The 22,230-nt window shown below is 44.9% G+C and overlaps 1 protein-coding gene across 2 annotated transcripts; it reads right to left on the bottom strand.

The window, feature by feature from the left end:
* Window positions 1-1,898: 1,898 nt before the first annotated feature.
* On the bottom strand, window positions 1,899-22,173 carry FBXW10B (F-box and WD repeat domain containing 10B). 2 transcript variants are annotated; one of them, XM_060271805.1, is made up of 14 exons: window positions 21,450-22,173; window positions 20,779-20,922; window positions 19,050-19,256; window positions 18,055-18,182; window positions 17,649-17,768; window positions 17,125-17,234; window positions 16,310-16,513; window positions 15,013-15,134; window positions 13,542-13,690; window positions 12,329-12,471; window positions 10,929-11,087; window positions 10,067-10,338; window positions 6,054-6,188; window positions 1,899-4,142 (listed from the first exon to the last, which is right to left on the bottom strand). In XM_060271805.1, the coding sequence occupies exons 1-14, from the start codon at window positions 21,991-21,993 to the stop codon at window positions 3,268-3,270; spliced, it is 3,312 nt and encodes a 1,103-aa protein (XP_060127788.1). In that variant the 5' UTR covers window positions 21,994-22,173; the 3' UTR covers window positions 1,899-3,267. The 2 variants fall into 2 exon arrangements, with proteins under 2 accessions (XP_060127788.1, XP_060127789.1); XM_060271806.1 differs by lacking the exon at window positions 6,054-6,188.
* Window positions 22,174-22,230: the final 57 nt, after the last annotated feature.

Here is a 22,230-nt window from a genome sequence, read left to right as displayed (position 1 = left end):
TTTTAATGTGTCCTAGGGCGGAGTGGAGGCGGCGTGGAGAATATCAGGTGTCTTCGCCGGCGTATTGGGGACTGAGCTGCTGCAGCGGGATGTCCGCCCAAAAACGAAAGAAAGCGGCAGGAGGGACGGGAGACTGTGCTTTCCCCAGCTCACGGCTTATTTCGTGTGTTTTAATGCCGTTGCATGTGAATCCGTATGCCAAATATATATAGCCGCTTATTGTAAAGGGAAGCAATGGTGCTGAGAGAATGGCTCACAATATTTTCCATCCAGGACCACTCCACTCCTCCTAAGATGCTATTCATATATACAGGGAGGGACCAATCACCCTATTATTGCCCCGTCAGAACCCTTCCAAACCCAAATCCAGGTGTCAGTTGCATGCAGAAGCTTTGGCTTCAAATGTTGACAAGCTTGTTCTTTATTGCTACCTGCCTGTTCGTTCACTGTGAGCAACATTAAAATTTTGAATTTCTCAGTTGATTTCTACAGGCTGCAGTCAGTTCTGCCTCAGTCAGCACCGGATGTACATATAAGCTAAACAAGCTATAGCTTAGGAGCCCACTCTCTTGGGCCCCCCGGAAAAAATTAAAGGAAAAAAAAACCTGGATGTACATTTCCAAAATATAAAAAACAAATAAAACTTACATACAGTAACAGTGGCAAATGGCTGTAGATACCTATTAGGCCCATAAATTACCATATAGCATATATTCAACACAAAAACCAGCGACAATTTGTTGTTGACAGCTGGACATATAAAGGGCCCCATTACCTTCAGTAGCTTAGGGCCTCATCAAACCTAAATCCGGCCCTGGCCTCAGTGGAGATCTCCCCTGTCCTTCCCTGTTTGTTGCTGTTTCCGTATCATTCAGTTTGTCATGCTTTTTCTGCAGGTGGTTCTGTCATTTCCAGAAGGCTTTAACTATTCAGTGCAGCTATTTGAGGCTGTTCCCATTGAAGCTTTGAGGAGTGTAGCTAGCCAGAAACAACTGTACACACGCAACAGCAGCTTGGTTAAAATGCTGCTGGGCCCAAGAAACTTGTGCAATGTGATGCAGATTCTTTACAGGCAGTAAGCACTGCTGGGCTCTGTGAGAGTGGGGCTATGTACACATTAGTGGTTTCAAATGTGGTGAGGTAGTCTCCCTCCTACCCCCCATATTTCAAGTTGCTGTTCCCACCAGAGAGGGGGCAGGAGGGTCTTCACATGACGTTCATTGCCTAATCCAGTTCACTGAAGCTGCCCTCTGTGCAAGTGCTGTCACCCGTGAGTGCACAACGCTGCCCAAAATGTACACACCTCAACTGTGGCTTCTGTTTTCTCATCAGCTTAAAGCTGGTTTGAGGGAAAGCGCATCAAACAGGAGTATTTCTCAAGAAGTCACAGGATACCTATATATTATGGCTATTGCCATGCCTACTCAGCTTCAAACACCAGTGGTGGGAAGGTGCTGGAGGCAAGCAGTAATGTGCGCACAGCTTTAGGTTGCAATATGGGAATCAGTCACATTGAACTTGATGTAGTAGAAATGACTAAGAGCACCGTAATTCCAGAGTAAATTTGCATAGGAACAGGCCAAAAGGCAGAAAATTTCAGCATAGCAAAAGCTGTTAAAACTGAACAGTTTGTAGGTCTCTGGCTCTGCTAGGAACCTCCATACCAAATATGGTATTTAATGTCAACAAGAAGAACTAAATACTGATAGTAAATCAGCGGCCAGAGTCAGGAAAAACTAGATGGTAGTTTATGCTATCTTTGCAAAGATATGAGATGGTTAGCTGTTGCTAAAACTGTTAATAAACGGTAAAAAGAAGTCTAAAGGACAGAAAGACCAGCACCAACTCAACTAGAATTTCCATAGAAAATTACATTTATTCATTATATTTTCCTTTGCCCCAACCCCAAAGTAGGACATTTGTATTTACTTATTTACTTATTTTATTTTATTAATTTGTCTGCTATATTAACAACACAAAGCCTGTAAACTGTCAGGATCTTTGGGTGGCTTACAATGTTCAAATTAAAACAACAATAAAACCAACCACAAAATTATAATTTAGTAACATGCAATTTAAACAACAACATTTCAGTCTCAGCTGGTCTCACCAAGTTAGATTTACAACTCTGTGCCAAGATGAGGATCATCTGGTTGGACTTCTTTCAAATGGGATTACTTATCCCCTTGTCTTCCCCCTTGTATAATTTGTGAACCACACAAAGCAGGTGTCAAAGATGAATCAATACCAAAACCACACCAACATCCGGGACAAAATGGACCTGCTCAACTACTTCCTGTGAAGGAGGTGATAAGCATACTCTCAGACCTGTCACTCTAAGATATATTTTAGGCTTTCAGTGTTAGAGGAGCAATATTGTCCTAGATACTTCGAAGTTTAATAAATAAACTTAATAAATATACCCCAAAAAAACAACCAATACAAATAACATTTAAAAACACTAAATAAAAACCACACTAATAACTAAAAAGTTATCCCAAACTATTAGCCATCCCAGCATAAACTCAACATATTAACAATTTAGAATACTGTATAGTATTAGCAGTCTAATTTATTTCAACTAGTAAAGACTGCAGAGAGAAAAAAATTGTCTTTAAGGCCCACTTAAACATGAAGTGGGATCGAGACAGTCTGATATTGCGGGGAATTTAATATGCTGCTCCTTCCACCCTGTTTGGAAGGTGGGAACAAGACCCACGTGAAAAGCAACAACTAGGGAAACAAGTTCATTACAAAGCAGGTTCCGCTGTAAGAGCTGTTGTAGCCAGGATTCTTTATTTTGTGAACATATATTAACTGGTGGTGACTCTTGGACACCTGGAGGATGTCCTCAATAAGACTGCAAAGTTTAGAACATTTTCATTAAGATTTGGGCTATATGGTGAGCTTTGAAAAGTGTACACAAAGTCTTAAAAACAAAGCTTACAAACAGAGTCAATGTAGAGTCATGTTAATAAACCTTTCTCTAGAGACCAGGAGCATTTGTAAACTGCACTCATTGCAAACTGGAAAGACCTTTCTTTGGGGAGTAAAGCAGCTTTCCCATCATATCCCCCCCCCATGCAGCCCAGAGTCCCACCGTCTCAGCTATGTGAAAATTTGAATAATTCAACAGAGTTTGTTAGCATTTTCTGAAAGGTAGCTTCAGCTGAGGGTAAAAATTCAACCGAAATCTCCCCAGTACCAACTGTTTGGTTTGTAGTCAGCTGTTTGGAAGGACTGGCAGTCTGCTTTGAAAAGCGAAGCTCAGATGAAAACATTCTCTCCAAGTTCAGGAGCTGCAACTTTGCCCTCCTTGTTGAAATCATCAATGGGAAGACCTTTAATTTTCCTTAGCCAGGCATTTTTACACTCTTTTTCTCTGTTTGCTATAACCTTGGTCTTCTGTGCCTGATACTCGTTCACCTTAGCTTCTTCATACTCTTTCATCTGTTGGGTTGTCAAAAGCCGGAAACCAGAATTGAGCCGGTATGGGTTTGGGGTGTGGGTGAAGTAGAGTTTTGGTGGCCTTGGTATCATGTCTCTATCAGGTTGGGCAATCTTCATTCGGGCCACTTTGATGGATTCGACAGAGCTCGTAAAGTGACCAACGACATGCCCCATGGTAGGTGGAGATGGCATCTTTGCCTGGCGAGAAATATTTCCCCCTCTGGCCAAGTTGCTGCATGATTTGGAACGCGTAATAGTGGGGGGTGGGATGCAGGAGTTCACCCTGCTTCCAAGCAAGGAGTTTTTTAAGCTGAGCTGCAGTGTTTTGGTTTCATAAGGTATGGAAATCTTTTCCATGCCGAGCGTGTAACGGGCAGCCTTGAGTCGTTTCAGCTGGCTTGCTGGATCCATTTTCTGTTGCTCTGGTTTTGGGGCAGCAGGGGTCTTTCTGGGCAATCTTTTCTGGAGAAAGGCAGGCCCCCAGGCATCTTTGATTTGCATATTGTAGGCCATGTTGGCACTGACCTGATCTGTCTGGTAGGCATGCTGCATTGTGCTAACGGTGAGAAGTATCTGGTCACCAGACAGGGGACCATGGGAACGCTTCTTCTTTATGTGCTTTACGAAAACATCACCATTCTGGCCCAATGCAAAGTTGCTGGCTAAGGGCTTGTCTTCTTCTAACTCATTTCCTGTTTTCAAAAATAAACGTGAGATGAGTGAAGATTAGAACTTGGGGGAAGGCAGAGCAGAACTTGGAGCACAGGTCTGGGCCCCTACTTGGTAGAGTAAATGATCAGAAGACCCCCCCCCAAACTAAGTCTTTAAAAAACCCACCATGGCTTTAAAGAGAAACCTGGTGGAATCAGGAGCTCAAGTGTCAGAAGAGCTAGAAGAAGGGTAGCTAGCTTCCTCCTGAATGCTTCCCCTCCCCTCTCTCTGTGAGACTGGGAGCTGTGGTTTGTGCAGGATGGGGGGGGGGGCTGAATGACTGAATATGGGTGGGTGGGTAAGGGTAAAGGTAAAGGGACTCCTGACCGTTAGGTCCAGTCATGGACGACTCTGGGGTTGCGGCGCTCATCTCGCTCTATTGGCCGAAGGAGCCAGCGTACAGCTTCCAGGTCATGTGCCCAGCATGACTAAGCCGCTTCTGGCAAACCAGAGCAGCACACGGAAACACTGTTTACCTTCCCGCCGGAGTGGTACCTATTTATCTACTTGCACTTTGACATGCTTTCGAACTGCTAGGTTGGCAGGAGCTGGGACCGAACAACGGGAGCTCACCCCATTGCGGGGATTCGAACCGCCGACCTTCTGACCGGCAAGCCCTAGGCTCTGTGGGTAGGGGCCTGCAAAGCCTGATGAGTAGATCAGGATGGGGAGAAGGCATGAGTGTTTGTTTGAGGGGGGGAAGGAATAAGTCATGTTGGATGACACTTTAGTTTTCAAGGCGAGAGTCCAAAGAGGGAAGGGATATATGACTGTAGGAGGAAGGGGTGGTGCCAGATGATAAGCCTGTTGCTCAATGGCTCGCAGAAATTGGAACTCACTCTGCACATTACCATGTAAAGGAGGGCCCAAAGTCTTCAACTCACCTAACTGTACCACTGGGTTTACTGTGAGATGAATTCATTGTTGCTGATGATGTCAAAGTGGTTGCCATGGTGCGCCAAGACAAGCACAGTTCCAGGCTATTATTATGTCATGCAAGATTGTGAGGTGGATGTTATGGAGACGAAAGGTAGAGTACGTGTTTGACATGTGTACCATCTAAAATGTATATTGGCTCTGTTTATCTTTCTAAGTTAACATCCCTTAACCTGCTGCTTTGTGGTGCTTTGTTTATCCCATTTCCCACCTGCATCTTTACTATTTCACTTTAACATGTAGTAAAGGATATTCTCATGCCCTGACCCACATTTTACTTTCCCCACCCTCATATTCCGTCACTCTGTTTTAAAATCTACATTCCCCCCTCCTGCTTTGCCAAGTCAACAGCAGGTTCTTTAATGGATCTTTGACAGGCCATAGAGCGCTTAGTGAGGGGAAAGATTTTTATTTGAACAAAATAGGCTTCTCGTGTAAAACCTCCCCAAACAATCAGTGATCCACCCTCTTACACAAAGAAACAATCACGAAGAAGCAATCCCCAGAATACATTCACTCAGACAACCCACATATAGCACCAGATCACCAAATTCCTTGTTCCAGCCATGGTGGGCCTCAGAAACAGCAGCAAAGTTTGACTATGTTGCCCTGCACCCAGACTCTCTGCCTCGAATGCCTCCACGGCCGCCACCTGTGGTGATTAGGGCCCCTCCCAATCCCATAATCTGGGCAATCGAGCCCCAGCTGGGCCACCCTTAAGGGCAGGAACGCCCCTGCGAGGACATGCAGCTTTAAAGGAACAGTTGATTGCGCAAGGCCAATCCTAAGCCTGCTTGATCCTTCTTTGGCGTTTCCACTACACCTCTCGAATCTACCATTTGCAAACTGTTTATTTTGAGTATGCTAATCAGCTCTAGTGGCCTAAAGCTCGACTACGGGAACAAATGGCACCTTTAGATGAAGCTGCATATTTTCAATACACCATGGTTCCTTACCTACTAGAGTTGTTATAGATTTTGAATGCTCGGCAATAGAAAAGAGTCTAGTCTGCTCATCTGGCTTCATTTCCAGGGTTACCACATTTTCGCGCATCCTGGGAGGAGGTACCGTCAACATTTGATAACGAAGAGCTAGAAAAGAAGGAAATGATTTTGGCTGCTGTCCCAAGCACACTTCTTGTGAAGGAAGTCCTACTGAACTCAGTCGGACTTTCTTCCAGGTATATGAGAATATATGGGAATATGGGTGCAATCTTCAAATGGCTTAACTCCAGAGTTGTGTTTTGTGGATCAGTGGGACTGTGCATGCCAGTGAACTTGTGCTCATCAGTTTTGTATCAGCTACAAACATCCTGAACGTATATGGGCATTGGGCAATGTATCACTTGATATCTGTTTCCTCTCTCCAGAAATTCTAGTTAATTTGACTATTACAGCGGTTTGTGAAATTTAAAAATGTGAAAAGTAGTCTGATAGGACTTCTTCACCAAAGGGATATCTAACCACTGTGTAGCTGGTCTTGTATAATTCTTAAGAACTTATTAGAATACATTCAAAAGGAGTACTTCAGTAGAAACCAGTCTTACTCTTCATTACTGTATTCCAGAGAACCAAGATCAAACCAAGATCAAACCCATCTTGCAAAACTACACAAAGATTTCTGATGAATATTCCTAGGAACCCAGAAATATCCAGCCTTCCTTTCTGTAATAGAGGTAGGTTTTATAATTTTTTAATGCTGCTTTTAATATATGTGTTATATGTTTATTGTTGTTAAGTCGCTTTGAGTAACCTTTGTATATGAAAAGAAAAGAAAAGTGACTAATAAGTTTAATCAATAATAACCTAGGCAGAATGTCATCAAGCAGAATATGATGCCATCTGAGGAAGGGAAGGTGGCCCTAGATTGTATCTTTTCTAGTCGAAAAGCCCCATTTCCTCATGGAAAACCTTTTAAGGGTCACGTGACAGTCGTGGGTGTGGCCCAAGTGGATGAACAATGGATGTAACTTTTATCTTCCTACAGTAGCTGAGACTCTAGCCACACAAAAGTGCTAGGTTTCTGCATGTGCATGTGCATACACACACACACACAGCCATGTGTCTCCATCCTTCATCTAGGCAAGTAAGAGGTGTTATCTTATTGTAAGGATGCATCACAGTCAGGGCTGGATTTGGTTTCTGGGCATAAGGTCCCCCAATCCTGCTCACAAATACCTGATTATATTTCATGAGTTCGGCTTTTTACCTATCCACAAAACAGTATAAAGTAGGACACTGCTGAGCGCTTGTGTATTAAAACCTACAGATAATTCTGTCTCTCTTCAAACAGCCACCAATGACCTGAAATATCCCCACACAGCCATCTGTTTTGAATATGTACCCAGAGCTCGTTCATATGCTCAGATTTTGGTTGAGCTTGCTTTACCCCGCAGCAAACTGAGTGGGCAAAAGGAGTCTGATTACTCGGCACTTGCACAACTCAATGGCTGCATTGGGGTGTCATGCTAAAGCATAATGGCAGGGGCAACTTGCTCACATAATCCTAAATGATGATATATCTTGTGTATTGAGTCACAATGTATTTGCATTAGGGTAAAGGAACTGCCTTTTGGTTCCAGAAGGTACAGCTACTATTGGTTCATTTAAGCTGCTGTATTTGGATCTTCTGTCTTATTGGTTTCCTCCAAAAGGCAGCACTGTGATTGCCTGATATTGTTCCCTCCAAAATGTATCCCTTTCTAGCTAGTTCCCCGTCCCTATAAATGTAGCTTTCCCCTCCTCAGACCTTAGGCTTGTTTGCTTTAATAAAGAAGTGTTACTAGAGAACTGCATATTATGTCAAGAGAGCTGAAATCACGAACCCCACGTCACAACAACTGGCGACGAGGATGGGATCCGGAATGTTGAGGAGTGGTTAAACGCAGCCCTGCCTCAGAGTCCGGATTGCAGCTAAGAACAAGACTCACTGGCTAGCTGAGAAGACGACCTGCCCGCTAGGAGAATGGAGAGTCCAAGGGTATTGGAGCCCTTCCAGCCATCAGAGCCCCACACGTGGGAAGACTACATTGAACACTTCGAGTTCTTCGCTGTGGCTCAAGGGATCACCAATGCCAGCAAAAGAAGGGCCACATTCCTGAGCTACTGTGGGCCCGAGACCTTCAAACTGACCAAGGCATTGCTTGCTCCAGCGATGCTGCGTGATAATCTCTCAAAGATATTCTTGCCTGCCTAATGAGCCACTTGGTGCCTACTGAGACCAAGATGGCCCGGCGGATGGAGTTCCATAAGAGGCAGCAGCGTGCTGGGGAGTAACCGCATTTCTGGCCAAACTCCGGAAGCTCGCTCAGCACTGCGGCTTCCAAAATCTGGAAGAGACTCTCCTGGATCGGTTTATTGGTGGTCTGAGCAGCAAGAAAGCCATAAGACGCATCGTCGCTAAAGAAGAGGTTACCCTTGCTTCAGCCTTGAAAGGAGGCCACCGCCATGGAGAATAATGAAAGAGAGGAGCTTGATGCCAGGTAAAGGTAAAGGGACCCCTGACCATTAGGTCCAGTTGTGACCGACTCTGGGGTTGCGCGCTCATCTCGCATTATTGGCCGAGGGAGCCGGCGTACAGCTTCCAGGTCATGTGGCCAGCATGACAAAGCCGCTTCTGGCAAACCAGAGCAGCACATGGAAACGCCGTTTACCTTCCCGCTGTAGCGGTTCCTATTTATCTACTTGCATTTTGACATGCTTTCGAACTGCTAGGTTGGCAGGAGCTGGGACCAAGCAACGGGAGCTCACCCCGTCACAGGGATTCGAACCGCCGACCTTCTGATCAGCAAGCCCTAGGCTCAGTGGTTTAACCACAGCGCCACCTGGATCCCTCTGATGCCAGTTACAAGGCCACTAAGCCACAGATAGAAGCTGTGCATGCCATGGATGAGCTAGAGGCTAGTCCGAGCCAGAGCCCAGTCCACGGGGTCAAGTCGGTGCGTCAGGCCTGCACAGCGCACAAAGATCACTGAGGCGGTTGCCCAGGTTGTGGCAGAAACCATGAGCGGAAGAGTTGTCGTTTCTGGATGCTATGTGCCAAACGTGCGGGAAGACGGGTCACATCACCAGGGTCTGTGGATCGGCGTCGTTGGAAGTGACAGGATCACCTAGACTGGAGCATCACAGACCACCCACCGCAACTCATTTTCTAAAGGACTGCCACTACGTAATGGATATCAAGATGGACCGTGCAGGTCCCAGCGCAAGGCAAGCCACACGTCAAGGTGAAGATTGAGGGTCAGCAATGCGACATGGAGGTGGACTCCGGATCTGGATTCACCATCATGTCGGACCAGACCGCGAGGACATTCTTACCCGGGGGTAAGTTGCCCCCTCTGGAGCCCTTCCCGGCAACCTTGCAATCATACTCAGCGGGCCGCATCCATGTTATGGGAATGTGTGCCATGAGAGTACAGTTCTGGGACAAACAGGTTGTGCTCAAACTGGTGATTGTGAAGGGCAGTCGCCCCAGTCTCCTGGGCACTGACTGGCCCCCCGCCCTGGGCTTACTTCAACCCAAACCTGCCCTGAGATGAGCGAGGCATTATGCAAGGAATTTGCTGGTCTCTTTAATGGAAAACTGGGTCGTTATAAAGGGCCCCCAGTTGACTTTGAGGTGGACCCTAGGGTGGCCCCAATCCGACTCAAACCAAGGCGAGTGCCGTTTGCACTGCAACCCAAGATCGAGGCAGAGCTGGATAAATTGGTCAAGCAGGGAGTTCTCTCACCCATGGACTCTGCTTAGTGGGAGACTCCAGTCGTCACGCCCCTTAAAGCAAATGGGGAAATCAGGATATGTGCAGATTACAAATGTACTATCAATAAGGCACTCGGGAAACTCATACCCCATCCCAGTTGTATCACATCTGTTGGCTAAACTAGCTGGGGGCAAGGTGTTCACCAAAATTGACCTTGCAGGATTTCACCTGCCATTTAACTTAATACTTGATGGGCATTAGGAGCAGTACCTGGGGTAGCATCTCTGAAGTATTTCGTCGACTTCCGAATAATGTCATAGGTAAATACTGTGTTGGTGTTGTAAAGCTTCCATTTATTCCTTTGGGACCGTTTCTTCCGCCCAGACAGTAAATGGGATGGCATTATTTGCGATGCTTTGTCATCATATTTGCTCCTTTCTTTCCTTTTACCGCTAATTTGTTGTTCGGAACCTAGTGTGTGGTCCCAAACTACTTCCTCAAACTGGAACAAAACCACACTGCCCAGTGCATTGACCAGTAGCCTAAAAGAAAGACAAGGGTAGTGAGAAAACACCATGGCCAACTGTCAGAAAGTACCAAATGTGTAGGGCTATAAACTGAGGAGTGTGGCATTATTAGAACCTTCAATCTGCAAGGAAGGAAAGGTGGTATGGATGTCTCTTACTGCCACACTGCCTTTCTCTGCAACTACGGTAGTGACATGGTGTTTTTTTTTTTCAAATGCAAAAAGCAATCACGTGGAGGGGTGGAAGACTGAGAATTATAGAATTGTAGCAAATTGGGGGAGGGGAAATTTTAAACTCTTGCTCCCTTGGTGCAGTCCTAATGAAAATTGCTCCTTTAAAGCTGCCATAGAGGATAACATCAAACCCTGAGGAACCCTGCACTGAAGACTCCACAGGGCTGAAGAGCACTCCCCAAACGTCACTCTCTGGAAACATCCATCTAAATAGGACGGGAACCACTGCAAAGCAGTGCCGCCCACCCGCAACTCAGACAAGCCCTCCAGAAGAATTCCAAGGCCCTTCACATGCCTGCCCACACATTTCCTCAGAAATGTATATGACAACCTTTATTATTTAAGAACTGGGAAATAATGTCTGCAACCTACTTGTTTTCTACTATACAGAAGGACACCACAGGGTCAGCTCTGCTATTGGCTCTCAAAACTCTCAGGCAGATCCCCGTCAGGAAGTTGAATATGCGTATCTTCCCATCCGCACAGCCACTGATGACTCTGAGATAGATAAATTCCAGGGACAGAACCTCCCTACAAACAAGGAAAGTTGTTGAAATACTGTAATGATGAATTAACACCCCTCAAAGTAAACAAATGGAGGGTGTGTTTTACAAGGAAAATTCATGACTGAGGTGAAGCTAGGGGTGGGGGGTGGGGGGTTATTATTCCACTAGTACAACTTTGTCTATTTGCACACACACGTAGAATGCACATAATGCAGTCAATGTTCATTCATTTGAATTAGTCTATTCTGAGTAGAACTTAGTGGAATACCACCCCTAGTTCCTACCCTTCCCTCATGTGTTACTCTGAGCAGAAAATATGCCAAGCAAGTGCTGTTTACTAGGGAAATGACAAATTGAGGTTTAAAAAGGCTGCCACCTGAAGTGAAAAGTTACTGCAAGAACACACCCGGATCATCAGAGCGCTAAACGTAAGCAAACAAAATGTGAGCCAATTTACTTTTAGGCAGTTGAGGAAGAAAGGAAGTGAAGGATTGTATGCTGACATAAAGGGAGGGGCTGGGTGGAGAACTGCCTGAACCGAGAACTGGCATTGGCTCGTGTCCAGAGATGCTAGAGGCACCTTCTTCTATGTGCCAAGACAGGCCAGCAGGAACCTGGGAGAAGTGCGATGAACTTAGAGAAGAGGACCACAGAGAGTGCAGCAAGCATAGGTGACTCTTCAACTGTTGTTGGACTCCAGCCTTCATCAGCCCCAGCCAGCGTGATCACCATCCCTGGAGTACAGCCTAGTGAATGAAGAGGCACAACTTACTGCCTTTCTGGAGTAAAGTAGTCTGATGGGGATGGAAAGTGGAAAATGGCCACCATCTTTCAGAGGCCTGTAACCATATGCATTCTTTCTTGCTGTATCCTTTCATTACCAGTTCACAACTCACACACTTTTGAGATGTGATATAGACTAAATATTAACTGAAGTGGTGAATCCTATGGACAGCTTTAACGTAGAGGACTTTTGAAGGTGCAGACAAGTCATCCACAGTAGAGTCTTGCTAGGTTCTGTGGTCTTAGGTTTTTGCCATCTTGGAGTTGGGTGGGAGTTAAAAGAAAAGATAAACCTTGTATGGTAGGTACAAAAGCAGAGAGCTGCCTCATCTCGTAAAGAAGGGATTTTGGCAATGGGGAAGATTCACAGTTCCAGTTAGCTTTATCCTTTATAAAAACTACTCCAAACACATAAGGATCAAGAGTCATTGCTAAGGACATCACAAAGTCTGCAGCTTTTCAACTGCAATAAGCAATACCTACATGGGGTGTCTGAAAGCCCCCAGGCATCTCTTGTGATTTCCCAGCATGCTCCATCCCAGGATATAGCCGTCATTGCTTCCTGTCACAAGATGCCACTCATCAAACGACAGGCACGTCACAGGGCCCAGATGCCCTTGTAAAGTCTGGGGAAAAAACAGATTCATTTTTGCATGCTCTTTAGAGGCTTACAGCAACCACAGGATTATGATGTCATTGTTTACTTTGTTGGTGGTAAAGATGTGGCTAACCTCCACTGGCCACCTGTTGCTGAATGTTAAGCATCTAACGTATCAGGAATGTCAGCTTTCTTACTGGATTGGAAGGGGATCAACATAACCCTTTTAAAAATAGTGGGGAGCAAGGAATCATTCAGACTGATTAGGCTAATTTCAACCCCGGGAAAATTTGTAGAAAGCATAATTAAAACTTTACCTGTGATTAAACATTCAGTGGTACCTCGACTTACGAATTTAATGCATTCCAAACACACATTCGTAAGTCGAAAAACTTAATAAGTCGAATCCCATAGGAATGCATTGGGAGAAAAAATTCACAAGTCGAAGCAACCCTATCTAAAAATTCGTAAGTCGAAAAAATCCTATCTAAACCGCATCCAAGATGGCGGATGGAGCTCCGTAAGTCGAAACATTTGTAAGTCGAGGTACCACTGTATAGACGAACAAGCCCTGCTGAAGAAAGATCAGCAAGACTTTCTCACAGAGAAGGTTTGCCTCACCAAACATTCAAAATTCTATGAGTGTGTCACAGACATAATATATTGCAATTAGCAACCACTTTTGGTGAAGTTGCACCCTAAATTCCTATTGCTGCCTAGAAAACCCCTGCTGCCAGTAACAGTTCCCATATTTTATTCTGAATGAGTAGTCACTGTAAGCCAGCCCTCTTCTGATTGTTTGACGCTTGCATAGGTTAGCCCCTTTGCTATCCCTGTATTCATGAAATGCCAAAGAAGCTTGAAAGGTCTCCCTGACCTTTCTCTGTGTTCCCGAGGAAGATAGAGCCCCATTGTTTGCATACAAACCTTTGGCAACAGCAGTAGAGAAGTATGGAGGGCCATATTAGCCTCCCGCTCACCCACCCCCTGGCCTGAGTTTCCCCACCACTGCTCTGACTCCACCTTAAATGTGTTGCTTGGTGCCACATACTGAGCTGACAACCTTTTCAGAGTCAGCCACTGCTTTATAAGTCTTACCTTTATCAGTACACATGTCTCAGCATGCCACACTTTCACTACGCCCTTATCGCAGGCACTCACGACATGTGTTTCATTCATCTTAGCAGCCCAAACAATAGCTTTGTGCGAGAAAGTCTTAATGCACTTTCCAGTTTCTATATCCCACACTGTGAAAAACACAAAACGATGCCGTTAATTCATTTCCATCACAACCCTGAGCAGTCTCCTGGTGCCATTCAGCTGAAGTGATGAGTGCAGGATCTCAGAGACCTTGCCAAAGACACAGACAGGCTGGGAGATGAACAGTACTCTCTTGCAAAAAAAAGGTCTCTAAAAGGTGGCAGCATATTTAGCAGCAACATCTGCTCCAAAAAGCCACTCAGTCCCCTTCCTCCTGAGACCGGTAGGGTGACCAAGCAACCCCCGGGACTTGCTCTGGAAGCAGAAAAGAATATCCCAATGAGGACTGAGCAGCCTTAACGGCCTTCAGCCAAAATGCTGAGTGTCCACTGGAGAGGAAAAATGGAAAACTGTATGCTTGAACAGTCTTGCTTGAACCCCTTGCAACTTATGGAGGAAGGCATGATTGGTACCTTGAACTGGAACACTCCTGTTAGATACAGTGGTACATTGATTCTCAAACTTAATCCATTCCGGGAGTCCATTCGACTCCCGAAACTGTTCGAAAACCAAGGCGCAGCTTCCGATTGACTGTAGGAGCCTCCTGCATTTAAGTGGAAGCCACGTCAGACATTCGGCTTCCGAAAAACACTTGCAAACCGGAACACTTACTTCTGGGTTTGTGGCATTCGGGAGCTGATTTGTTCAGCAACTAAGCCGTTTGAGAACCAAGGTATGACTGTATTAAGGATGCACTGCAACATGTTGCTATTTTGCAATAAAAGGTAAAGGACCCCTGACAGTTAAATCCAGTCGCAGACGACTCTGGGGTCGCGACGCTCATCTCGCTTTACAGGCCGAGGGAGCCGGCGTTTGTCTGCAGACTGTTTTTCCGGGTCATGTGACCAGCATGACTAAGCCACTTCTGGTGTAATGGAACACTGCAACCAGAGCACCACACAGAAACACTGTTTACCTTCCCTCTGGAGTGGTACCAATTTATCTACTTGCACTTCTTGGCGCGCTTTTGAACTGCTAGGTAATGGTTGGCAGGAGCTGGGATCAAGCAACAGGAGCTCACCCTGTCGCGGGGATTCGAACCACCAACCTTCTGATCGGCAAGCCCAAGAGGCTCAGTGGTTTAGACCACAGCACTAATAGGAGCCTTCTGATGACTACAGTTCCCAAGATTCTTTGGGGGAAACCATGTTTGTTTAAAGTGGTATGGTTCTGCTTTAAAAGTATTTTGCCGATGTGATCATAGTCCTGCATTACAATTGCTTACCCTTTCATGCTGCAAAGTTTAAATTTAACTATAGTATGTAGATTTTCCCGTATTCCCCTGGGAGACAGGCAACTTTTTGCTCACTTTTTGCTGTGCAGTCTTTGGATCCAGACACAAACTTGCTCTTATACAAATCCAAGCAAGTGATGCTTGCTGTGTGACCATTAAAAATTTTCACACATGCCCCAGTGAGGATATTCCACATTCTAAAAGATACAGATCAAGAGGATGAGAAGAAATAAACACTGAAGTTGCATGTATGTTACCAGCTTAAAACATAGCTAGGCTGTTTCCCCCATCAATTTGGATCAAAGCGGGTTTAGGGGAAATTGCATCAAAATGCAGCATTTCTCAAGAAACAACAGAATAGATATGCATTGTGGCCAACATGGTGTATACCTTGCTTTGCACACTAGTAGCGGAAGTGCATGAGATGCTGTGAGTAAACAGAAGAGTGTACACAGCCAAAATGTAACGAGTTACTGAAATTTCAAGCATATCTAGATAGGGGTGCAACCAAACAAATGGGAATAAATATCTGGAAGCAGTATGCTTTGCACAGTTTTTCTCTATTTGGATTACGATGCTAGGGTTAATGCTTCATTTTCCCTTTTCTACTATGTAGCCTACCAAATTAGTATGGGGATTGGCAATATGTGGCAATGGCCGATCCAAGGTGGATTGAATTGGTAGATATGTGCATGAAAATTGCTTTAAGTTCTGACATTCCATTCCCCTATCTTCCATTCCCCTATCTTCTTGTCCAATCTTTTAGTACCAGGTTTTATAGCTTCCCTAGTATGTACTAAAGTTTAAATAATTTGATGATATGGGTATGATATCTTATGGAATACAATGTAAAAATGTAACAACAAATACTGTTGTTGTTTTTTAATGTTTTTTGGGTTTCAATTAACAACGTTCAGAAGCTGACACTCCCTAAAGAACTGGAGCCACCAACTAATTAGTTCACCAACAATTTATTTGAAATTTTGCTAGTGAGTTGCAAGTGCATTGCCATTTCATTTGCTGTTGTATTCTGTAGTCTGTGGCTCTGTATTTCATTACTGTGTGAAGTGCCCTGGAATTGGAGAATGAAGGATAGTATATAATAATAATAATTTGCCATGGCTCTACCCAGTGCTGGAATGCACCTCTCCACAGATTACTCCTGAGCTCTCATCCTTGTTGTGGAAGTACATAACTTATTTTAGACTCAAGGAGCATAATAATACAATGTGAAGTATTTGTAAGTCCCACCAGCAACAAAGCACTCAAGGGACATTGAATTAAATGGGCTGTAAGTACCCTTAACATCTTCCATATTTTGCCTTTCCCCCAAAAAATGCAATGTAAAAATGTTTGGGTCAGCACAGCTCACCTGATGCTGAGATCATAGCTGCCACTCAGAAGCAATCCTTTCTGTTCATTGAGGTACACAGCCCGGATGCTACCAGCATGTCCCAGAAAGACAGGAGGGACAAAGCGCATCTCATTCACATCCATCAAACGGACTTTCCGGTCCATAGAACCAGTGGCCATCAGCTTCCCACCACCATAGTGAATCACTCTGTTTGGATCCAAACTGAAGAGGAAGCGAAAGTTGAAGGGAGAACCTGGTTTTCTTTGATAGACTTATTTCTTTCATATCCTGCCTTTATTCCATGGTGGAATTCATCATGACAGCTAATATAGTATTCCCAGGAGGTCCCCCATCCAAGCAGTAAACAGATCCAGACCTGCTTAGCTTCCTATGCCCTCACACCACATCCCTGTTTGTAGCAACAGAAGCAACACTAACCAAACATTCATACTTCCATTCATTTTTACTATTTCCCAATGTCTAAGCCAGGCTGCCCAGATCTGGTTTCTTCCAAGTGTTGTTGGCCTCTATGAAGGAACTGAATGGACTACTTGCATGTATTATGGGAATGCACGTCCTACTTGTACCACTTGTTGCAACTTATTCAGAGGCAGGAAGCAGATAAAAGAAACGGAGAGGTTTCCCTTCGCTTGCTGCTCCTGGGGACAAAGCTGTATGTGTTCACTATTTTGAAAATATCACCAGAGGTTCATGGGTTTACAAAATGCCCCATATGCTGTGGAACATTGGTTGTGAGGCACACCTAGAGATTTTTTTTGGGGGGGAAGGAGGGTGAAATGAGGCAAAACGCACTTCTTGCCAGGTACACATACCTGTCCATTAGAATCCGGACATTATACCCACTGCAGAAGACATTCCGTTCTTCCAACTTGACAGTATCTACCTCTTGTCCATGATAAGCTTTGCGCAGGTATTCGTTCTCCTTAAAGCAGAATGAGGAGCAATGATGGCTGGTGATATGAGAAAATGGCAAACGAGGAAGTAGGTGGCCTTCTGCTTCAACTGGCAGAAATGGGCTTTGTCTCCACCATTACTTCCATCGTCAGAAGCCCCCTCTACCCAGTATGGAGAGTGTGCTAGGGCAAGACAGGTACGCAGACTCCCACTGCAAGCTGTGTACACACATGGGCTATTATTCCTTTCTTTGGGAAAGAAGGAACATAGCTTCAGGTGGACACAGCTTCACACTTCCATACTCTAGGCATGGTTTATCTCTGTGAGGTGTCAACAGAGAAATCAACCAATGGCAGAGAACTGAATAGGGCCCGAGAATTTCCCACCACCTACTCAAACCCAATCCAAGAAAATCCAGAAAGGAATAACACCCACAATGCACCTTTGCAGGTGTTATTAGCTTGCTCTTGCATCGGATGATGTCACCTTCAGAGTTTATGCGAGGAATGATAACATTGACAATTTTGGCATAGTTGGAATTTGCTGCTTTAGGGCATGACCCCTGCAACAGAAAGAAGACAAAGTCATTTAGATAAATATATTAAACACTGAAAAGTTAGAACAAAAATGGCTGCAGTTGGTGCAAGGTACTGCTTGGCCTCTGCATGGGTGGGCAGGTCCATCCTTACTGACTGCTGCACTCCACACACTATGACTGCAGATACGCAATACATTGAAAGCACATTATTTCCCCCAAAGAATCCTGGGAACCGTAGTTTGCCCCTCAAAGAGCTACAATGCCCATTACCCTGAACAAACTACAAGGGTTGGGGAAAATCCGACAGTACCTGCAGGAATGCAATCTCACTTTGGAGAGTACGCTTTGATATCATATCCTTCTTGATTAGCTTGACTAGGAAGTCCCAGTGTGCACTCACTTGGGCGCATCTATTCAAGGATTTCATGTCCAGCATTCCTAGAGAATCACAAAGAGAAGCTTGTTGCTCTGTTGCTTCCTAAAAGCAAAGTGTTAGAAAGCTGCTTCAGGGACTTACTAGACATGCTGAAGCCCCTAAGCTTTGTCAGGTTTAAGAGGCCGTATAACATTTTTTTAAAAAACAGAAAAAGCCATGGGAATAGAAATAACGAAGTTTAATATTTGCATATATGGTGGTGGCACAGGTAAGGATATAACAAAATACTAACCATCTAACTAAAACTTCTTATCTTTCAGTAAGCCCTGACCTGAACCCTTTTAGAATGTGGTTCTTTTTTCTTTGCGGGGGGGGGGGGGGTATTGGGTTATTGTTTATGGTTTGATTTTATATGTTGTGGTCTTGTTTGTGAAGTGCCCCGAGACCTCTGGGTATAGGGCAGTGTAAAAATTGAATAAATGATGATGATGATGATGATGATGATGACAAACTTAGTTGGTCTCTAAGGTGCTACTGGAAGGAATTTTTTTTATTATTTTTTGTTTCGACTACGTCAGACCAACATGGCTACCTACCTGGAACTAATAATAATAATGGTGATGGATAAATTAAGGACACCTTATGATTTTTAAAATATATAAAATATAGCTATTTTTGCACAAATTAATGAACTCAATATGACAAATAACTGTGTAGCCATTAAGTATATTGTTGTCATATCAGCAATATTGTATATTGTAGAGTCTGCTTTCCCTGTTCTCCTTTTTAACCAATTATGTAAAAGATTAAATTTAGTTTTTAAAAGAATGTATTTAGAGAGTCCTCATAATCTGAAGCCCTGGAATGTAGCTTGATTTAGCTTGTGTGTATGTAAATCTGGCACTGTGAGGAAGGCAAGAGGTTCTTACGCAATATGAACTTGGACAAGTGGATGGGCAGACATCGAATGAAGTCTTTGAACTTGTTGATTTTGAAGGGCTTTGTGGGATGGGTGGGTACAGGCTCCGCGACATTCAGTATGATAGAACTGCTGGCGGCTTCATCCATGTCCTCTGAGATCAGGTCAGACATATGATCTGACTCTTTGCTCCAAAACCTGTGCAAACGTAGACGACCTGTGGAGTGGATGAGAAAACCAATCAAGGGAGTATTACAGAGTGGCCATAAAAAGAACGGGCAGGATAAGAAGTTTAAGTTGCCCTCTATAGCCCCGCAGTGAACATGCAGCCTGTGCCTTTGAGCAATTGGACCTCCTCATACATATGTTATATGTATGGCTTTGTAGGTGGCATAGCCAGTGTCTCAGCTTTCCCCGATCAAGTTATGTCAAGGCTTGTTGATGCACACAGATCATTTCCCCTGAGCTGCACCACCATCTCAAGAGGGACTATGCGACACCAGATTTCCATTATGCCAACTGGGTAGTAGTTACTATCATTTACAAACAAGATGTGCGTCCTAGAACAATGAAAAGCCATGAATCGACATAGAAGTGGTAGAGCTGCTGCTTCACAGGCAGAAGGTCCCAGGCTCAATCTGCAGCATCTCCAAGTAGAGACCTTGGAAGAGACCCTGGTGTGAAATCATGGAGAGATGCTGCTGGTTACTGGGAACAACACTGAGCTAAACAGACCAATGGTCTGTCTTGATTATCACTGATCTCAGCAGAGCATTCGATACTGTGATTCTGGTTGTTATCTAACTGGTGGACAGGATTGCCGGAAGGGCCATGAGGTGAAATGACAAGAAGAGCAGAGCAGGATGGTCCGCCAGAGCTGCAGGGTGGTGCAGCTCAGGGGAAATGATCTGTGTGCATCAACAAGCCTTGACATAACTTGATCGGGGAAAGCTGATCTCAACTTTCTGATTGGGAGTTTCCCAACCATGACCTTGGGGTGGCCAGCATGGCCACAGAAGCTATGCTGGAGAGCCTAGACTGCCACCAGAGCTGAAATCACAAGGAGGCAGTTAAGTAATGCCATAGCATGTTTTGTTCAGGCTAACAGTGGCATTGCCATATGTTCCCCACCCAGCCACCTGCTCATACTGTGTGGACCTCTTTTGCTCCAGTGGGGTGCCACTGTTAGAGACAGACATTGACATTTGCCTGGAAGACAAAGTCTAGTCTGTTGGATCAGCTTCAGAGGTTGGTGGGGTTGGCAGCATCAGCTTTGTTGTACACTGCTCTTGTGATAGGGGTGGCATTGGTTAGGGTAATTTGACAAAAGGGAGATGTGAACAGCTCCCAGCCCCACCACAAGTTTAACTTCTAGCCTAAGGGAGAACTCTGGAGAACCTGAAAGCTTGCCCACTATTTTGTGACATTTTGGCTGACCCAAAAATAATTATGAATTTTGCATATTAAAAGTGGCATATATATATACATACAGTGGTACCTCTTACTTATGGACGCGATCCATTCTGGGGTGCCGTTTGCACCCCAAAAAGTCCATAAGTAGAGCGCTGCTTCTGTGCGTGCGTGTGACGTGATAGAGCATTCCTGCGCATGCGCAAAGCGACGAACCGACGAACCTGGAAGTAAACACTTCTGGGTTTGCCGTGTTTGTAACGCAACTAGAGCTATGACTGTATTAGGGATGGGAAATGGATGGATGGATAATTAGAATTAAATAATACCAAACAAGTCACTCTTCTCTGAACCAATCCGTGAGGTCAAACCAGAGGTGTGAGATGTGAGGTGGCTCTGAACCTGGGAGATAGATTTCTCTTGCTTCTTGAGAGGAATCACATCCTTGCTTGTTTGATCTTCATCTGGCACAGCTGGAAAGATTTAAATAACACAGGAGATAGAAAAAATGAAAAAAACAAAACAGTAAGAGACAAACATTTCACAGGAAATGATTCTATATCTAGGTTCCTTGCTCATTGGAGTCGGTGTCTGCAACCAAAGGAAGAGCAGTTACAAGGTACACTTAACATGGTCCTCTCTGGTCAGGTATGGGGAACTTGTGGCCCTCCAGATGTTATTGGACTCCCACTCCCAACAGACCCACCCAGAGGTGATGGCAATTGAAGTCCAGCAGCATCTGGAGAATCCCCACCACACCCACCTCCTCACATGAACTTCTGAATGTAACTAGATCCTTGGGCAATGTAAGCTGGGACAGTTCATTCAGTTTCACTGGTTGACCACAGGCAACCAGGATGCCGGCTGCCCCACACAGATCTATGCAATGAGGATTAGCACAATAGTAAAGGATACTGTCCATTTCCCCCTCCACACATTACTGGGATGTATGGTTGAGAGTCAGAGATATCACCTTCAACCCCTAATGCATTAGTATTACCTGTTTTGTTGTCCGCCAATTTGCAAGTGGCCTCATCTTGGCTCAAGAGGATGCTAATCAGGTTGGCAGCCATCAGCAACAACTGTGAGTCGCACATCTGCAGCAGAAGCAAGAGGTAGTTTGCTTTGCTCCAGAAACTGGCATCTAAGAACCAGTTCCAGAGGTCTTCCATTGCATGCTCCAGTTTCTTCGGATTAAGTGCCCGGTCCAAGGTGGAAGATGCCTTGAAGCTGGAGCTGACGCAGGAACGGCTGTAGGTGAAATCCTTGCTATTGGTGGACTGCAGGAAGTTCCAGGCATACCTCAAGAGGTCTTGGCTTTGGAACCGTTTTATGATCCCCTTCAAAAATTGCCCCTTAGAAATCTGGCTGGCCCGCACAAACCACTCTCGGGTGGAGAGAGCCTTCCAGGACAAGATGCAGGATTTGCATTTATAGCAAACAGGCACCAAGTCTGTTTGCTTCTCACACCGCAGATCTGGAGAGTACTCTAGTTTAATTTCCAGGTTCTGTGGAGCCACTTGCACCACCGGGCGGGTCTTCATTGTATTAGCCTGTGTTACACAGAGAGACAGACAGACAGACAGACAGACAGACAGACACACACACACACACACACACACACACACACACTAACAGACACAAGGGCCACCAGACAAAGGCAAGCAAGCAGCTTCCTAAGAGTCTCCCCCCATGACCCTAAATCTCTGCCTAGCAGCACCAGCTTTCTGTTTGTGGAACTCGTTATTTTTCAGAACTCCTAGGAGACACAGTTAGTACCA

Source organism: Zootoca vivipara, chromosome 2, assembly GCF_963506605.1.
Source record: "Zootoca vivipara chromosome 2, rZooViv1.1, whole genome shotgun sequence".
NCBI lineage: Eukaryota > Metazoa > Chordata > Lepidosauria > Squamata > Lacertidae > Zootoca > Zootoca vivipara.
This window is presented reverse-complemented; position numbering and strand designations above follow the sequence as displayed.

Coding starts and splice junctions, on each gene's coding strand:
- FBXW10B (XM_060271805.1), bottom strand. CDS start 21,993: ATGAAGACCCGCCCGGTGGTGCAAGTGGCTCCACAGAACCTGGAAATT. Junction 16,514..17,124: donor GTCCGGATTCTAATGGACAG/GTATGTGTACCT, acceptor CTTCCTCTTCAG/TTTGGATCCAAACAGAGTGA. Junction 6,189..10,066: donor CTTCAGAGATGCTACCCCAG/GTACTGCTCCTA, acceptor CTTCTTTTCTAG/CTCTTCGTTATCAAATGTTG.